General features: G+C 39.6%; 1 protein-coding gene across 2 annotated transcripts in view; it reads left to right on the top strand.

The window, feature by feature from the left end:
- The window catches only part of TRIQK (triple QxxK/R motif containing), a 149,383-nt gene that overhangs the window by 66,103 nt on the left and 64,366 nt on the right, over positions 1-18,914 (top strand). Inside the window, exon 4 of one of the 2 annotated variants that reach the window (XM_043539355.1) lies at positions 10,847-13,649. The exons of the other annotated variant lie outside the window; for it this stretch is intronic. Coding sequence (XP_043395290.1) covers positions 10,847-10,960 — 114 coding nt within the window. The 3' untranslated portion in view covers positions 10,961-13,649. Of the gene's footprint in view, positions 1-10,846; positions 13,650-18,914 lie in introns of those variants that run through there. 2 annotated transcript variants of the gene reach the window in all.

Consider the following 18,914-nt stretch of genomic DNA (forward strand, 5'->3'; position numbering starts at 1 on the left):
AGATGATTTTGAATTATAATCCTATCCTCCAAAGCACTTGCAACCCCTCCCAGATTGGTATCGTCCGCAAACTTTATAAGTGTACTCTGTATGCCGTTATCTAAATCATTGAGGAAGATATTGAACAGAACCAGACCCAGAACTGATCCCCATGGGACCCCACTAGTTATGCCCTTTCAGCATGACTGTGAACCACTGATAGCTACTCTCTGGGAACGATTTTCCAACCAGTTGTGCATCCACCTTATAGTAGCTCCGTCTAAGTTGCATTTCCCTCGTTTGTTTATGAGAAGGTCATGCGAGAGAGTATCAAAAGCTTTGCTAAAGTCAAGATATACCGCATTTACCGTTTCCCTCCATCCACAGGGCTTGTTACCCTGTCAAAGAAAGCTATCAGGTAGGTTTGACACAATTTGTTCTTGACAAATCCATGCTGACTATTACTTATCACTTTATTATCTTCTAGATGTTTGCAAATTGATTGCTTAATTATTTGCTCCATTATCTTTCTGGGTACAGAAGTTAAGCTGACTGGTCTGTAATTTCCCAGGTTGTCCTTATTTCCTTTTTTATAGATTGTCCCTGTAGTTGCAGTCTTCTGGAATCTCTCCGTTCTTCTATGATGCTTATGGCTCAGATATCTCCTCAGTCAGCTCCTTGAGTATTATAGGATGCATTTAATCGGGCCCTGGTGATTTGAAGCTATCTAACTTCTCTAAGTAATTTTTAACATGTTCTTTCCCTATTTAAGCCTCTTATCCTAACTCATATTCACTGGCACTCACTATGTTAGACGTCCAGTCACCACCAACCTTCTGGGTGAAAACCGAAACAAAGAAGTCATTAAGCACCTCTGCCATTTCCACATTTTCTGTTATTGTCCCTCCCCCCCCCTTCACCCCCCCCCCCCCGCTCACTGAGTAACAGGCCTCCCTGTCCTTGGTCTTCCTCTTGCTTCTAGAAGAAGAATTTGTAGAATGTTTTCTTATTACCCTTTATGTCTCTAGCTAGTTTGATCTCGTTTTGTGCCTTGGCATTTCTAGTTTTGACCCTACATACTTGTATTATTTGTTTGTATTCATCTTTTGTAATTTGACCTAGTTTCCACTTTTTGTAGGACTCTTTTGATTTTTAGATCATTGAAGATCTCCTGGTTAAATCAGGGTGGTTTTTTGCCTTACTTTCTATCTTTCCTACGCAGAGGGATAGTTTGCACTTGTGCCATTAATAATGTCTCTTTGAAAAACTGCCAACTGTCTTCAGTTGTTTTTCCCCTTAGACTTGTTTCCTATGAGATCTTACCCAAAAACTCCCTGAGTTTGCTAAAGTCTGCCTTCTTGAAGTCCATTGTCTTTATTTTGTTGTTCTCCCTCCTATCATTCCTTAGAATCATGAACTCTATCATTTCATGATCACTTTCCCCCAAGCTGCCTTCCACTTTCAAATTCTCAACTAGTTCCTCCCTATTTGTCAAAATCAAATCTAGAATAGCCTCTCCCCTAGTAGCTTTCTTCACCTTCTGAAATAAAAAAATGTCTCCAGTACAGTCCAAGAACTTGTTGGGTAATCTATGCCCTGCTGTGTTATTTTCCCAACAGATGTCTGGGTAGTTGAAGTCCCCCATCACCACCAAGTCTTGTGCTTTTGATGATTTTGTTAGTTGTTTAAAAAAAAAGCCGCATTGACCTCTTCTTCCTGGTTAGGTGGTCTGTAGTAGATCCCTACCATGATATCACCCTTGTTTTTTACCCCTTTTATACGGTACCCAGAGATTTCAACAAGTCTGTCTCCTATTTCCATCTCAACCTCAGTCCAAGTGTATACATTTTTAATATGTAAGGCAACACCTCCTCCCTTTTTTCCCTGCCTGTCCTTCCTGAGTGAGCTGTACCTTTCTGTACAAATATTCCAGTCATGAGTATTATCCACCAAGTCAGATCTGTGATGCCAACTGTGTCATAGTTGTGTTTATTTACTAGCATTTCGTAGAATCATAGAAGATTATGGTAGGAAGAGACATCAAGAGGTCATCTTGTCCAACCCCCTGCTCAAAGCAGGACCAACCCCAACTAAATCATCCCAGCCAGGGCTTTGTCAAGCTGGGCCTTAAAAACCTCTGATGATGGAGATTCCACCACCTCCCTAGGTAAATAATGTTTTCTAATACCCAACCTAGACCTCCCACACTGCAACTTGAGACCATTGCTCCTTGTTCTGTCATCTGCCACCACTGGGAACGGCCTAGCTCCATCCTCCTTTGACCCTCACCCCCCTTTCAAGTAGTTGAAGACTACTATCAAATCCCCCCTTATTCGTCTCTTCTGCAGACTAAATAAGCCCAGTTCCCTCAGCCTCTCCTCATAAGTCATGTGCCCCAGACCCCTAATCATTTTCGTTGCCCTCCACTGGACTCTCTCCAGTTTGTCCATGTCTTTCTGTAGTGGGGACCCCAAAACTCAATGCAGTACTCCAGATCTGGCCTCACCAGTGCCAAAAAGAGGGGAATAATCACTTCCCTCGATCTGCTGGCAATGCTCCTACTAATGCAGCCCAATATGCCATTAGCCTTCTTGGCAACAAGGGCACTCTGTTGACTCATATCCAGCTTCTCGTCCACTGCAATCCCTAGGTCCTTTTCTGCCGAACTGCCACTTAGCCCGTCGGTCCCCAGCCTGTAGCAGTGCATGGGACTCTTCCATCCTAAGTGCAGGACTCTTCACTTGTCGTTGTTGAACCTCATCAAATTTCTTTTGGCCCAATCCTCCAGTTTGTCTAGGTCACTCTGGACCCTGTCCCTATCCTCCAGCGTACCTACCTTTCCCCCCTAACTTAGTGTCATCCGCAGACTTGCTGAGGGTGCAATCCATCCCATCATCCAGATCATTAATGAAGATGTTGAACAAAGCTGGCCCCAGGACCGACCCCTGGAGCACTCCGCTTGATTCAGGCTGCCAACTAGACATGGAGCCATTGATCACTACCCGTTGAGCCCGGCCATCGAGCCAGCTTTCTATCCACCTTTATAGTCCATTCATCCATCCATACTTTTTAAATTTACTGGCAAGAATACTGTGGGAGACCATGTCAAAAGCTTTGCTAAAGTCATGGTATATCACATCCACCACTTTCCCCATATCCACAGAACCACTTATCTCATCATAGAAGACAATCAGGTTTGTCAGGCATGACTTGCCCTTGGTGAATCCATGTTGACTGTACCTGATCACCTTCCTCTCCTCCAAGTGCTTCAAAATGGATTCCTTGAGGACCTGCTCCATGATTTTTCCAGGGACTGAGGTGAGGCTGACCGATCTGTAGTTCCCTGGATTCTCCTTCCATTTTTTAAAGATGGGCACTATATTTGTCTTTTTCCAGTCGTCCAGAACCTCTCCCAATTACCACGAGTTTTCAAAGATAATGGCCAATGGCTCTGCAATCACATCAGCCAGCTCCCTCAAGCACCCTCAGATGCATTAGATCCGGCCCCATGGACTTGTTCATGGCCAGCTTTTCTAATTAGTCCTTAACCTGTTCTTTCACCACTGAGCGCTGCTCACCTCCTCCCCATACTGTACTGCCCTGTGCAGCAGTTTGGAAGCTGACCCTGTCTGTGAAGCATTGAGTACTTCAGCATTCAGCTTTTTCCACATCATCTGTCACTAGGTTGCCTCCCATAGGGTCCCACACTTTCCCTGACCACCTTCTTGTTGCTAACATACCTGGAGAAACTCTTTTTGTTACCCTTCACATCCCTTGCTAGCTGCAACCCCAATTGTGGTTTGGCCTTCCTGATTATACCCCTGCAGATCTGCTGGCATGCTCGAGCAATATTTTTATACTGCTCCCTGGTCATCTGTCCAAGTTTCCACTGCTTGTAAGCTTCCTTTTTGTGTTTAAGCTCACTGAAGATTTCTCTGTTAAGCCAAGCTGGTCCCCTGCCATATTTGCTATTCGTTCTGCACATCGGGATGGTTTGTTCCTGTGCCTTCAATAAGGCTTCTTTAAAATACAGCCAGCTTTCTTGGACTCCTGGATTTCGAGTTCTTCCTGCTTATTCCCCATACTTCTTGGATTGGTATACAGACATCTAAGATACTGATTTGATTCCCCCCCCAACCCCCCCCGGCAAGTTCTGTCTTGTCTCTCCCTTATCCCTGCTATAGCAGCCCATGCTCCCCCCAAATTCTGACCCTTCTCCCTGGTCTCCATGTTTTTGACTTACCTGTGGGCTTTGGTCACCTGCCCCCTACAAACCTAGTTTAAAGCCCTCCTCGCTATGTTAGCCAGTCTGTATCCAAATATGCTCTTCCCCTTCCTCCATAAGTGGTTCCCCTTTCTGCTTAGCAGTCCTTCTTCCTGGAACAGCATTCCGTGGTCAAGGAAGCCGGAGCCCTCCTGGCGACGCCATCCTTGCAGCCAGGCATTCACCTCCAGGATGCATCTGTGTCTGCGTGGGCCCCTACCCTTGATCGGAAGGATCAAAGAGAACACCACCTGCACTCCCAACTCCTTCACCCTTACTCCCAGAGCCCTGTAGTCACTTCTGATCTGCTGATGGTCATACTTCGCAGTATCATTACATGGATGACTTGCATGGGGTAGTAGTCAAACGCCGGATGATCCGCAACAATCCCTCCGTAACGTCTCAGATATGGCCCCCTGGCAGTCAGCATACCTCCCAGGATGCCATGTCAGGGTGACAGATGGGTGCGTCAGAGGAGTTGAAGAGTGTTTCCTGCATCAAGGAGAGAGGGAAGCTGTACCAGCAGCAGGAGAACTGCCTCTGTACCTCCTTCCAGTAATAAAAAGATGTTGTGTTGTTAAACTGAGTTCATCCAAGTGTCACTATTCCAGTATCGCTGCATGGCTGTGCTAAGCCACCAGTAAGGGGACTGCAAGGTCATGTAAAAAAAATAACATGCCCGAGATTTCCTTTAAATGATCCTCTGTAGCATGTGCAAGTTTTCTATAATCAACCCTAGCCTTTGATACCCAAAATAGAAACCAAAAAATAAATATGGGTAATGTTTTGCACTGCCTGTGCCTCAGTATAGTCACTAATAAATATAACAAATTAACTGGAGAGGATAGGAATAAGGGCCTGGTTCTCCACTACCTAATCCCTTGTGCAGCCATGTACATCTGTGCAAAGGAAGTAAAAAATGCTACCAAATCAGAATGGTAGCATTTTATACCCACTTTCCTCAGATGCACATGACTGTGCAAGGGGCAAGTCAGTAGAGAATAAGGCTGATTAAATAAAGGGGACATTGATGGAACCAAGGAAAAACTAATTTCTGAATATGGGAAATGTACTATCCATCCATTCTTCTACATAGCTACCTCATCTATTTACCTATACAGCTAGCTCCCTACCAGGAATCTGTCTCACCTGGAGCTAGATGCATACAAATAGATGACATTCTTGATGCAGTTTGCCAAAGAGTGTCCTGTGATTTCATGCTGTTCATAATCTTCTGAGTTAATCCACTTTGCCAAGATATGTTAGGGATATCTTGTCACCAACACTTTTTCATGTTTTCCTCCCCAAAAAAAGAAATACCCAGTATCACTGTCACTTCCTTCTTTTCTCCCCTTTTCAAACATGCCTGAGTTTAAACTAACTAGAAGTAGCTTAGAATTGGAGGGACACACACCTGTGATGTTCAGTCACATTGAGTTTCAAAGTGATATCAGTTCAGAGATTATACTCATGGATTGGGAGGATTTAAAATAAATACATATGAATGTTTTTTTTCCTGTGAATACTGTAGTTCTCTATGTACAGTATGGGAGTTTGTCTTGTGTCCAAAATTGCCTGCACTGTATTTTTCTTCCTCGGTTAGGCCCCAACTCTGCAAATTGCTCAGTATGCATAGGCCTCAGGGCATTCTCAGAGCCCTACTGACTTCAGTGGGGCTTTGTGCTGGCATAGGGGTCTATCCATTTAGAGTAGTTTCAGGATAAGAGACTTAGGCTGGTGTAAATCATTGTAGTCAGTTGCAGTGAGTTACAATGATGTAAAATTGGCATAAATGAGAGGAGAGTCAGATTTATTATATACAGTAACTAAGTATGTTTCCTTTATGGAAAAGTCCTATAGAACTTAATAGAGGTGAAATCAGTAGGGTTCTACAGAAACAATTCTCAAAACTCTATAGAGATTTATAGAGGATGATATTCCTTCTAAAGACTTGTTTAACCAAGAATTCTATAGCAGGGATATTAGTCTCTTAAATTCTGTACTATGGTGAGAAAAAACTGATGATCATTTCCAGTTACTATCCGTAGGTCTTTTCCCATAAGAATTAATTATTCAGAGTGAAATTCTCTGAGTAAAATAACTTTTACGGGGGAGCAATCCGAAAGTTACCAATAGTAGGGAGCTAGATTTGTTTTAAGGCTTTGCCTTTATGTATGGCTCACAAATTGTAAAGGCTGATATGATATATAAAAATTAAAATGACAACTTTTACTCATGTTGCAAAGAAAATATAGCAGTTTTGTAGTGGTTTTGGTACGATGTTCATTGCAGGGTTTCTATTTGAAAGTTTATAAATTAGATATGGTTCTAAAACATATTTAGGCTTGGAAGGATTCGATTTTTATCGGTAAATGTCAATTTCACCATGTGCACACAAACCAACAAAAATATTACCTTTGATGATAATCATAATTTACAGATAGGCAAAGAAAGAAAAGTGTTGCTTGAGAACTTAGAGATTGATTTAAGGATATTTACTTTGTATATTTGTGATGTGTGATGTTGATAATTTTGTGTTTTAATGGTTATAAAGCTTTAACTTTTTGAATCTCATTAACAAATTATTGGCTGATCCCCAGTTGTCTGACACCCCCATTAATTGCCACAACTGAGAAAATTTAAATTGATGAAAATAGGAAAAATGTTTAAACCCATAATTTTACATAACTCTGAAAACTTAAATCAATAAAAATTGGAAAAATGCTAAAAACCCATCAATTTTATCTGTTAAAATTATTTTTAAAAATCAAATCCCTGCAACCGTAGACATACTAGACTGCATGCCTAACTGTGAACAATATATCATTCATTCTGTTAGATCGGTTTGTTACCTGACAACATTTGTCACTCAGATATTTGCAACCACAGCATGAGTTTTTTTGTTCCACTGCGTTTCTCAATAACTCAAAGTTGAGGTTCTTGTATTATTCTTAAGCCTAGAATTTTAATACATTCGTTTCACTTCTCAAGTCTTTTCAGTACTAAGATCTCTTAATGGTTAACAAACATTAGGTCTCCCACCTCCTTCCTAATACTCCTGTGATTGTGGAAAGTAGCAGTATTATCCCCAATTTATAGATGGCAAAACTAAGGTGTAGAGAGAGATAAATTCCTAAAGTCATACAAATCATTAGATAATCTGGGAATAGAATCCAGATCTTCTGACTCCCAGTTTCGTCTTATAATCACTAGGAAATGCTTCTTCATTATAAAACATTGCCAACAAGTTTTTTACATACAGCACACAATTTTCTAAGGGCGACTGCAAAGAAGAGTTGGAGAAGAAAAAAGGTTAACTTGCGATAAAGTGGAAAGCCGAGCATCCAAATGAGAGGGAAAAAAATAATACTGCTCTCAGTGTAAATGGTGGCTGCATTGTATGGTATCATTGTCCACTCTTCTGAGCAGATGGAATTTGCAGTTGTGTGTCACTTGTTCATTACATCCCCTTAAAATTAGTAGCTGTGTGGCCAGATGGGTCTGGAGCACAGCTGTGGATACAAGAAAATAAATGAAACCTGTCTGATGCTGCCATGCCCTTTTGAGATACTGAAGTGTTGCAACTGCAACAAAGCAAAAATCACATTCATTTAATGTGTTAGTAAATTAGATGTAATTCTTTTTTTAATCAAATCATATAAAATGAGATGATAAGGTTCAAATTATAGTATAATTCGAATAGGAAATTCTAGTTACAGCCCATAGCAAATGCCCTAAGCAAATTTATACAAACAATTTAAACATTTGTTTAGAAGAATAAAAATCACTTATAAATTAGAGCAACAAGGTAAGTGAGGTAAATCTTTTACTGGACCAACTTCTGTTGGTGAAGAAGAGCTCTGTGTAAGTTCAAAAGCTTGTCTCTTTCACCAACAGAAGTTGGTCCAATAAAAGATATTACCTCACCCACCTTGTCCCTTTAATATCCTGAGACCAATACCGCTACAGCAATGCTGCAAATGACTTAAAATTTAAACCGCCATCCCTGTAGAACATAAACCAAAGGGTTCTCATAGAACAAAGATTCTTACAGAGCATAAGTCAAATAAGCAGTAATATTTCAAAGTTTATTAGGTGACATATGTTTGAATTATTGATCCAACATTCTGATCAAATATAAAATGCATTCATGTAAATGCAAATGAAAGTGCTGTTCTAGAGAAGAATGCCAGATCATGCGCCTGATTTTAAAATGTGCAGCTAGTAAAAATTTTAACTCCTTCAGGTTTGGGGACACAATGAGGTATGGCTATTCTACACTTAAAACTCTACAGCCGTGCAGTGTAGACAGTAACTACACCATGGGAGGTAATCCACCTTCCCGAGAGGCAGTAGCTATGTCAACAGAAGAATTCTTCCATCAACCTAGCAGTGTCTACTTGGGGACTTAAGTCAGATGAATTACACTGCTCAGGTGGGGTGTTTTTTCTGAGCAACATAGTTATACCAACCTAATTTTCTAGTAGACCACGCCCTAATCAGAAGGCTGAGGTCAGTGCCAGGTATAATAGCTCCTACTATAGTGCCCTTCCCACAGTGGCCCTATCTATGGACCTTTCTTGCTGACAATATCAATCTGACCTCCTCTCTGGCTGATTTCAAACCCTGTTGTCAGTCTTTCCTTTTCATATTAGTTACTACACACCTACTTAGCCCCTCTTTTCTCCTCCTATCCTTTTATGTATCTGCATGGGCAGACGATTTATAGATGGACCATTGGACCACGTTTTTGGTTTATTTTTGGTGGGAGTGTTGGGGATTTGTTATAACAGAGTTCAGCTGTTTTTATTGAGGGGCCCCATACATGATTTAAAAATAAATCACGACATTAGGCATAATGTATAATCACCCTGGTCACCAGTGGAAGTGACAATTTCCATTTACTGTGGCGATATAACAGTGCAGTATTCAAAGTCATACTCCATATTTCACTGCCTATGAAAATGGTAGTCAACACTGTATAATGTAGAAGAGTATGTTGCCCTCTCCAGTGAACTGAAAATATTGTTTTTTAATAGAACATTGTCTTTTTGTTTGTAAAGAAGTATTATTATAAAGAGGATAGTTATACTGCAGTTTAATACATTTGGGAGCCTAAGTTAAGTAGCCCTAAGAAAAAGAGGATATGATAACAGACAGCCCTGTGGCATTTACTACAAAAGCATTTCTCAAATTCTGAAGCTTACTATAAATCAAGTACACTGTAGAAGATTCATTTATTATAATGAAGGCAGCTACAGAAGGGTTTTTCTTTGGAGAGGGGGAGTTAAGTGCAAATGCAAACTCTGGTGCTTTCTGCCAGCATTATTAAAGTGAAGAGCATGGAAAAGTTTTTTCCTGCACTGAGGGATTTTGCAGATTGGTACCATGGCACATTGTTTTCTGCTAGGTTGAGAGGTAGGAGTAGCATTTTTCATTGATATCCACTGTGGTGTGCATGCCTCATTAATAATTTGCAATCTTGTTGCTAAAAGAAGAAAGAATGTAGGCCATACTTACAAAATGGAGGACTCTATCCTGGGAAGCAGTGACTCTAAACGATTTGGGAGTCGTGGTGGGTAATCAGGTGAACATGAGCTCCCAGTGTGATGCTGTGAACAAAAGTGCTAACGAGGTCCTGGGTTGCATAAACGGGAATCTCAACTAGGACCAGAGAGGTTATTTTACCTCTGTATTTGGCATTGGTGCGACCTCTACTGGAATACTGTGTCCAGTTTAGATGCACACAATTCAAGAAGGATGTTGATAAATTGGAAAAGATTCAGAGAAGAGCCACGAGAACGATTAAAGGATTAGAAAACATACTTCTAGTGATAGACTCAAGGAGCTCTATCTGTTTGGCTTAAGGAGGAGAAGGTTAAGAGGTGACTTGATTACAGTCTACATGGGGAATAAATATTTAATAATGGGCTCTTCAGTCTATCAGAGAGAGGTATAACACAATCTAATGGCTGGAAACTGAAGCTAGAGAAAATTCAGGCTGGCAATAAGGCGTAACTTTTTTTTAACATTAAGGGTAACTAACCTTTGGGACAACTTAACCAGTTTGTGCTGGATTCTCCACCACTGACCATTTTTAAAATTGGATGTTTTTCTGAAAGATATGTTCTGTGAATTATTTTGGGGAAGTTCTGTGATGTGTGTTATACAGGATGTCTGATTAGATAACCACAATGGTGCCTTCTGGTCTAGGAATCTCCAATTCTATGAAAAAAGTAATCATATTTCTAGAAAATGCAAAAATAGCCAAACACAGTCTAACTTCATTGCTCACATTTGCATTCAAACCTACAAATTCTTTTATGAACGTTGTCTGTGTTGATTGCCAAAAAGGATATGTCTGGCCCACCAAAATATTGATCATCTCGTCAAGTAAAATTTTTCCATAACATGCTGAAATGGTGGCAGCAAAGAAGTGTTAATTAAAAAGCCACTTGGTTGTGGGAACTATATGGTCTGATGAAAACTTAACTTCTGCGGGCTTGATGCAGATAGAAGGTAACATTTGTTCCTGATTTATCTGAAATTATGATACTGTATCTAACATTTTATCATTTTGAAAATTTTCTCTCGTTTGTACAGGAAGTTGCCCTTGTCCTTGCAGCTATACTGGTATTTCTGTTGGCTTTCTACGCTTTCTTTTATCTTAATCTATCAAGTGAAGTTGACCTTGATCTGGATCCAAATGAAAACTAGCAGATGCAATGTATCTATTCTATCATCAGATTCTCTTCAGGAAAAGCAACTACCTTGAACAACACTACTTGGGAACACGCAGTTCTAATGCATAATAATACTATGCAATATCTCATCGCTCTTAACATTCATATCTGCAGAACAGGCAAAGAAGACTCATGCAAAGCTATTCTACACTTAAGTTAAAACAGAAGCTGTACTATTATGAATTAAATGAATTGTTTACATTATTTGTTTCTCAGGCTGAGAACTCTGATGCCAAAAGACAGTTTTTTGCATATTGTTGTTGGTATTACAAACAATAGCTGCTGACTTCTGGGTAGGCTGTCCTGACTTAAGTCCATGAATCCAAACTTTCCAATAGCGAAATGTAGGTTTTCTTTTTTAAAAAAATACAAAAGAAAACACAAGTCCCCAAATACAAGTTGCTTTACTGTATTTCCAGGGCATCTGCACCACCCTGAGTCTTGCACTCTCTCGCTCTTCACACACGGAGGAAGTCATAGGTAATTTCTCTTTTTAGAAACATTCTCCCACTTCCTGTAGGGCCTATTTTATATCCTAGATTCTATGTGCACATTATCTACAGTAATCTTTCTTCATTCCTTGCCAACTGCTCAGTGCACATGTGCTCTGTCAGAAATGGCACCTGGATGACAGAAGCTCAAACATTAACATATGTCTCTGAAACAGAGTTCCTTGCCTTTTGGGCTGTCTGCACTGGTATATGTAGAAAGTTCAGTTGACGTTGATTTTAATTAGTATACTGCTCTATTATTAATATGAAGCTGAAATTCTGTTTTAATTATACTGTTCCTGCTAATTGCAATAGCAGCTTGCTTCTCTCATTAGGAGGCTGTGGTAAAAATTTGTTTTCCAGTTATACTATCTTTTTCCCATCAAACTAATGTAAGGGGTTGTACCAGCTAACAAATCTTTTTCATGCTTACTCCCCAAAACTGGAAGAGTCTTGACTTACTGACATCTTGTAGAAATTCTGTTGGCAAATTAACACTAATTTCTCTTATATAACAGTCTCACAACTAAGGGATAAACCACTGAGTTCCCTTTGTTTAGTGACTATTTTGGAAGCGTTCAAGTTAGACTTAGATTTGACATGAGGATATTGGAGGCAAAGAGAAACCAAAACTATACTAATAGTGTAGTATATAAGACTATATTTATTTTAAATTGACCCACAGCCCCATTATCACCACTTAAAACCTGGTTCAGGAATTTAGATCAATATGGTTGATGTTTAGACCATACAGTATTGATGCCTATATACACTATGAGTCTCTAAGGGATACACTTTTTATGTTCCTTATTCGGTTTGTGTAATATAGGACACCTCATCTAGAAATGCGGAATACACCAGCATCTCCAACATACGTATGAAAAGGAAATATTATACTTATTTGTCATTCTCTAAATTGTGACTTTTTCAGTCACCAAATCCCCCAAATCATACATTCATAGTACTTGTAGTCCAGTAATATTATATATGCTACCAAATGTGTAGCAACATATAGCACTTGGAGTGAAGCATTTTATGACATGTGGCATTCCTTTCAGTGTAGTGAAAGGCAATCACAAGCTGGCATTTTGGATGTGACATGCCTTTCACTTCACTGTGTGCCATACTACATGTCTCAAAATGCTGCAGTCCTCTCTTTCATTTTGCATGAGCATTTTCCACTAACTCACAGGATGCTGTAAGGATTATGTAGCTAATGTTTGTACAGCGCTTTGTATGAGACATGCAGTAGAAGTGCTAAGTATTTTATATCGTTATATATATATTGTGTTCTGAAACAGTTAGAAATATTCTTCTTTTCATTTAACTTAAAATAGTAACTTGAAGTTATTAGAACAAGAACATTTCCCTTATTGTGTGAGTCACAAGTAAAAACCAAACTGCACCTGTGGACGAATGAAATCTATTTATTGGTTTATGGACCAGAAGTCCCCTAGACCAGAAAATATCACAGATCTCCATTATGTTCTCAAGTGCTGCATTTTGTGTTCGGCTATTTTTCATTCAGGTGACAGACATAGTAGCTAAGTCACATGTAACTAGAGAGTTGCCTATTGCTTAGAACATGAGAGGAGATTCATGCCCAGTGCACATGGGAATATATGGAGAATATTGCAGCTAATACATGGAAAATATTGCACTTGTGCTTTCTGTAACTAGTGGACTGAAAGCACAAGTGCAATATTTTCCATGTATTTTTCAGTCCACTAGTTACAGACAGAGGTTTGTTAATAGCAGGTGTCCCAGCTTTAGTCAAACTATCCACCTGTTTTATTTTTTAATTTATAAACACAAATGCATTAAACATAAGGCCTGAGTTGGGTCTTGCTTACACCTATTTTCACTGTCTCCTTTGACTTCAGTGAAATTACTCCTGTTTACTCCTAATTACTCACACTAAGGTGAGATCAAAATCTGGCCTGTGATTATGTCTTCCAGTATACCTTTTGGAGCACTGATATCTTTAAGTGAAGTTGCTTTTAGCTCCTCAAATGCATGCTAGGTGTGCACGCTCTCTCTCTCTCTCTCTAATGATGATACCTATGTATGTATCTGAGATCAGAATCAATCCCATAATTTTTTAGGTCATTTGTCTTTGTAATTGTAGCTCATGGGCTATTTTAATAATAAAATGAATTTTTAAACTTTGAACTTTTTGAAAGCACTTATTAAAGTTGGATCTATTGCATTGCTATGAAACGTACATTTGAAAGAACATTAAATTACCTTAGATAACACAATATACAAGTTTGAGCAGTGCTACCAAAGAATGCACACTGTTTATAAGTCGTGGAGCAAAGCAAGTGATTCCTGCCCCTGGTTTAAATGTTGAAAATGTAACAAAGAGAGCTTCATTTCTGTTCTAGTCTCTTCAAATACAGTACATTTTACAAATTGAACTCCTCTGATCTGGTCCTAATCATATTAAACCAATAGAAAATACTGTAATAGTAATTGTATATGGCTTGCTACCACCTTGGACTTGACTCCACTCCATGGGGCAGCTACAAAATGAGGGAGTTCACCTCTGGGGATAGAGCAAGCTCCAGTATTGCTGCAGACCTCTGCTTAAGGAGTGCATCTTTAAACTCCAGCCCAGGCTCCTAGCCAGCAGAAGCTGCTTAGGAGATGCACTGACTCAGAGCAACTCCAGCTGGTCTAGGCTTGGCTGGCCATGCCCTCTTTTTTGGGCAGTGATGGATGGCTCTAGGTCCTGCAGAAGAGTGAGAGTTGCTGCTCTGTTTCACCTCCCCACGTAGGTAGATGTTTTGTCTTTGGAAGGACTGTAGCTGCTGGCAATGATGCTGAGTAATACAGCTTGGATCAGTACCTGTTTTTTCTTTGACAAGTAAAAGCAGAATTTGGAACAATTTCAGGAGTACAACAGAAGCCTACGAACTCCATAACGGTGGTTACAATGGTACAAATAGTAGAGGAGGTATACATTGCCACTTAGTTACTACCTGTATTTGTAGTCATCCATGAATGCGTTTTTATTGGAATTGAGGGTTGCACTGTAATTATAAGTGTATCTCTAACAGGGGCCCCAGAGATTTATTTAAAATTTTATTGAAGAGTGCTTTATTTAAAGATCACTGTAGCTTGTTAAATAGGCACCATGTGATCCTGTGTATATCATAGCCCCATCAACTTATCCCATTAGCTGTAGCAGTGATGACATATATGAGGTTATGCATTTACATCTAACTGAGAACATATGAGAGAGGTCTTTTGTTTGCTTAGGTTTCCAGGGTAGTCCTCAACTCTGGATAATAATTGACTTGTCCACTTGATCATAGATTATATTTAAAAATAAATAATAATTTAAATTATCCTTTCTCATGGGGGAGGGCAGAAACTGTATTAAAAGGCCTATACTGGTTCAGTGACATTTACTACTATTGAAGGGGTTCATTACTTAATTTAGGGCTAGATTATGTGTGGTCCCTTTGCAAATGAGCAAGAAGCCTCTAGCGGCTCCCAACAGGCACAATTGAGTCCTTATTTTTCAAGGTCAAGTGGATTGTGCTTAAAATCAGTTTAGAATCCCAACAAACAGAATAATAAAGATTTTATGGCATTTAGAGTTTTATACAAACTAGCATAATAATCAGTGATTCCTATGACTAAGCAAATAACAATATGGGACAGCAATAAGCCTGCAGAAATATGGTGTTTGGACTGCTTCTGAGCTAGTAGATTATGCTTGCACTTGTAGAAATGAATCCATAAGATGAATAAACTGGCAAAGATTGTGTGTACAACACTGAGTTTGTTGACACCCTGCGAGAGGGGGGGAGAGGGAAACAGACTTGCATTTTTTGCAGCACTGTGCTTCTTCCCTTCATCCTACTTACTGCTTAGCTTGCCTTACACACCGTGCTATATGTTTAGTACATATTTCCAAGAACAGGAAAGGGTTTTTATACAGTATGTCAATGCATTTAATTGACAGCATCCTCTCTCTTTTTTTTTTTTTTTAATGACAACCAAATCGGTGAAGAGACAGCCAAAATGTTAGGTACCAGTGTCTCTCAAACAGATGTCACGTCATTATTTTTTAGCTCGTTTAGATGAATAAACATGTTAAACTGTGAAGTTTTACATTTTAGATTTTTTCATTAAAAATAGGGACAATCTGTTTACTGTCCCTAATTGAGACAACAATCTTGGTGGTTGCCAATTTTGACAGTTGTAACAATGAACTATAGATGTTGGGAGCCATCAAATAACTGGTGATAGTGAAGGATAATTCATGTGAAAGGCTCCTTTTTCATGGACACTTGTTTCATGGATGTATTTTTTCTCACTTCTGGAAATATAATCATGTTATATTGGTTTTGCATGATAAGCCCTCCACAAAAAATCATTCAAACAATAGATTTGTTTCTATGTCTTTTTATTAAATAACTCAAAATGTGAATTACACTTTATATATGTGCCCAAGTGACAAAGTCCATATTTTACTCCAAACACTCACAAAGGAATGTTTGTTCAGAACCATTATAAGATCGGCCAAGTTTGGATCTGCTGAAGTTCGGGAGAATTTTGGAGGGGAGTTTGGATCTGGACGAGGTTTGATGATCACTGATAGAAGAATGTAGGGATTTTAGAGCATAGAGGCATGAGGAGAGAGGACAACAGAAAATGTGATGATTGGCTGATGTAACCCTGGTGTCACAATCCCACTGTGACAGAGAGAAGAAGAAAGGAGAACTGATGATCACTTTAAGTCTGTCAGAAATATTTTTGGGAGGATCTTGGGGGTTTGGATGAGAGAGAGAGTGTGTGTGTGATGCCCCTGACTTTGAAGACTCATCTCTACAGAGCTTATCCCCCTGTCCTGAATCATAGCAGCCAGGAGGTTTCTCTCATGTATACCACCTGAAAACGGACTGAAACAACAGCTGAGCAGTGACATGGCACGGGAGCCTCCTAGTCATGTTCCCTTTTCTCTGGATACACCTTTTTCCTTCTGTTACACTAACAGTAAAGAGGGGGAGTGGCATAAGAGCCCCTATGCTGGTTTACATCATCAGAGGATCACCTGTGCACAGAGTTGACCCACCCTGCACCTATTGTGCTGGCTTTAGAGCCAAATTCCACTGATTTATCTGGATTTTTTTGGAAGGTAAAGAAGAGCAGAACACGGATCATACTATATGGAGAGAATCATCTACCACCCTTCATTTGTGATTTGTTATCACAAATAGTTGGATGCTCTGATATTTGGGATATGTGTTCAGATGGGCAAGATGCTAGATGCTTTTCCTATTCAAATTTCAGCAGTCATGACCAGCGCTTGTGTCTGGTGTTGTTCTGCTTCAGTACCCGTGTGTGACAAGTGTAAAATCACTCCATCTTGTAAGGATAGGTTCATGCCTATCACCAGCCTCCTCTGGCGAGGGTTATGGAAGGGAAGGGAAAGCTGGAGCATGGATGCTATCCTGGGGAGGAATGTATCCTGTCTTCTCCCTGCCCAGCCAGTCGAAGCTGGAAAGGCCTCCGCTGGTTATACCCAGTAGTTTGAGATTATTTGTTCTGGATTTTGTTTGTGTTCTGGAACTAAAGGGAGTCCTGAAGAAAGGAAGGTGAAGAGATCTGTAGCTGGGACTTTATTTTTCCTTCCTTGACTGGTGAGTCTGCACATCAGTCTACTGTTGTGAGAAATGCAATTTATTAAGATTCCTCTCAGGTTGTAATCTTAAAGGTCTCTAATTTGAACTAAGGTGCTACCATTTTTGACTCGAAGGAAGGCTGTTTGTAACAGTTGCCTCAAGAGTTCTCACCAGCTTAATGAGCTGGTAGCAGCTCATTTTAAAACGGCAGGCAATCATATGTGTCTTTATCTGTTCATTAATCATTGGTATTCTCAAGCTGCTCTGCTCCAGGAATTCTTTACCTTTGTGCCACTGATTCTGTCCTTCAAATGGTAGCAGTTTGTGATATACAAACAAAAGAACATGGGGGTTCCTCCAAATCTTTACTAAATTCAAGAATTAATTCAAACACAGGCAACTTTCTTAGGGCAGATTACTCAATTTACAAAATGATTTATTTTTATTTTAGAAGGCACAGCAATTTACAACCTGATCTATACATGTGAACATTTGACAATCTTGCTTTATTCTGAAAGACTTTGAGTACGATCTTAACTTTAAACACGAGTAACCTCATTGACTTCAAAATTTGGTTGTATTATTCATGAGAACACTTCACAAAATAACCATTGTCTGCTTTTAATTCATAGGAAATTTGCTTTGTTCTTAGATGGTAGAACTCGGTCACAGGCACCACTCCTCATAGTTTTGAGATATTACGGAGGAACAAATAACCTTTCTATAAGGATGCAGTCACCTTTCTATTGTAAACTCAGTTTTACCCCTCCCTTCTGCCAAATTCCTCAAAAAAAATCCATTGCATCTGAAATTTGGCATTTATGATCTTTGCCAGAGGGGAATATTATGCTCAAATTCGAGGTTGGTCTTAGAAGAGATTTCTGAGATATGGCACTACCAAAAGAGAAGTTTTGTTCTCTTTTCAGAACCCTTTTTAATACTTTGCATTAAGTATCCAAATTCTTCATAAGCAAGGTTTACCTTCTGCCTTCAGAGATTTTCAACCAGATAGCATGCGAGACTGGAAAGTCTGAAATACAACACAAAATAGAATTTGAATGTAGATTCTCTTTCTACTATACCACATCTGTGGCATATTCAGAATACATGGTGGGTGATATGTGATATAAAGGCCATGTCTACACATTTGAGAGAGTTTGTACGACTCATTCATGGCTGTCGCCATCTCAGACTCATGCTGATAAAAACATTCTTTATAATACCATGACGTTAATATTCGTATTTATGTACACCCATGAGAGACAGCTGTCACTTTATATAAATAACCAAAGGTGTCAAATCTGAAGCAGAAGATAACTTCCCATCTGTGCACTTTAAGATAAAAAACAAATGTATATAAGATATTGTCCTGGCCAAGGGTGTTGGGATGAAAAAGTAATTCTCCAAGGAAGAGGGGATTTGGACAGTGTGTAACATGTACAATTAAGAAAACAATATAAATATTAAGGGCAAGATCTTCCATGTTACATGCCTGCTAAGGGATGTAAAGAGGCATAAATGTCCCTCCTTCCCCTACGTGGTATATGTGCCCTATTGCTTACACTGCAAAGAGGGAGCGAGTAGCATCCATTCCCTTCCTGCACAGTTCAGTGGAGAGTGTGTGACCAGGGGTTGGGATGGAGTGTGGAACCTTTTGAATGGGCCAGTGCACCTGAACCAGCATGGAATGGGAACTAATCTGCTACTGCATAGCCCAGTAGAAGATTAATTTCCTCTGGAGTTGGGGGGAACGAGGATATTAATTGTAACCTTCAGAACTATTGTTCATGTCCTGGGC

Source organism: Chelonia mydas, chromosome 2 (genome assembly GCF_015237465.2).
Source record: "Chelonia mydas isolate rCheMyd1 chromosome 2, rCheMyd1.pri.v2, whole genome shotgun sequence".
In the NCBI taxonomy this organism is placed as follows: domain Eukaryota; kingdom Metazoa; phylum Chordata; order Testudines; family Cheloniidae; genus Chelonia; species Chelonia mydas.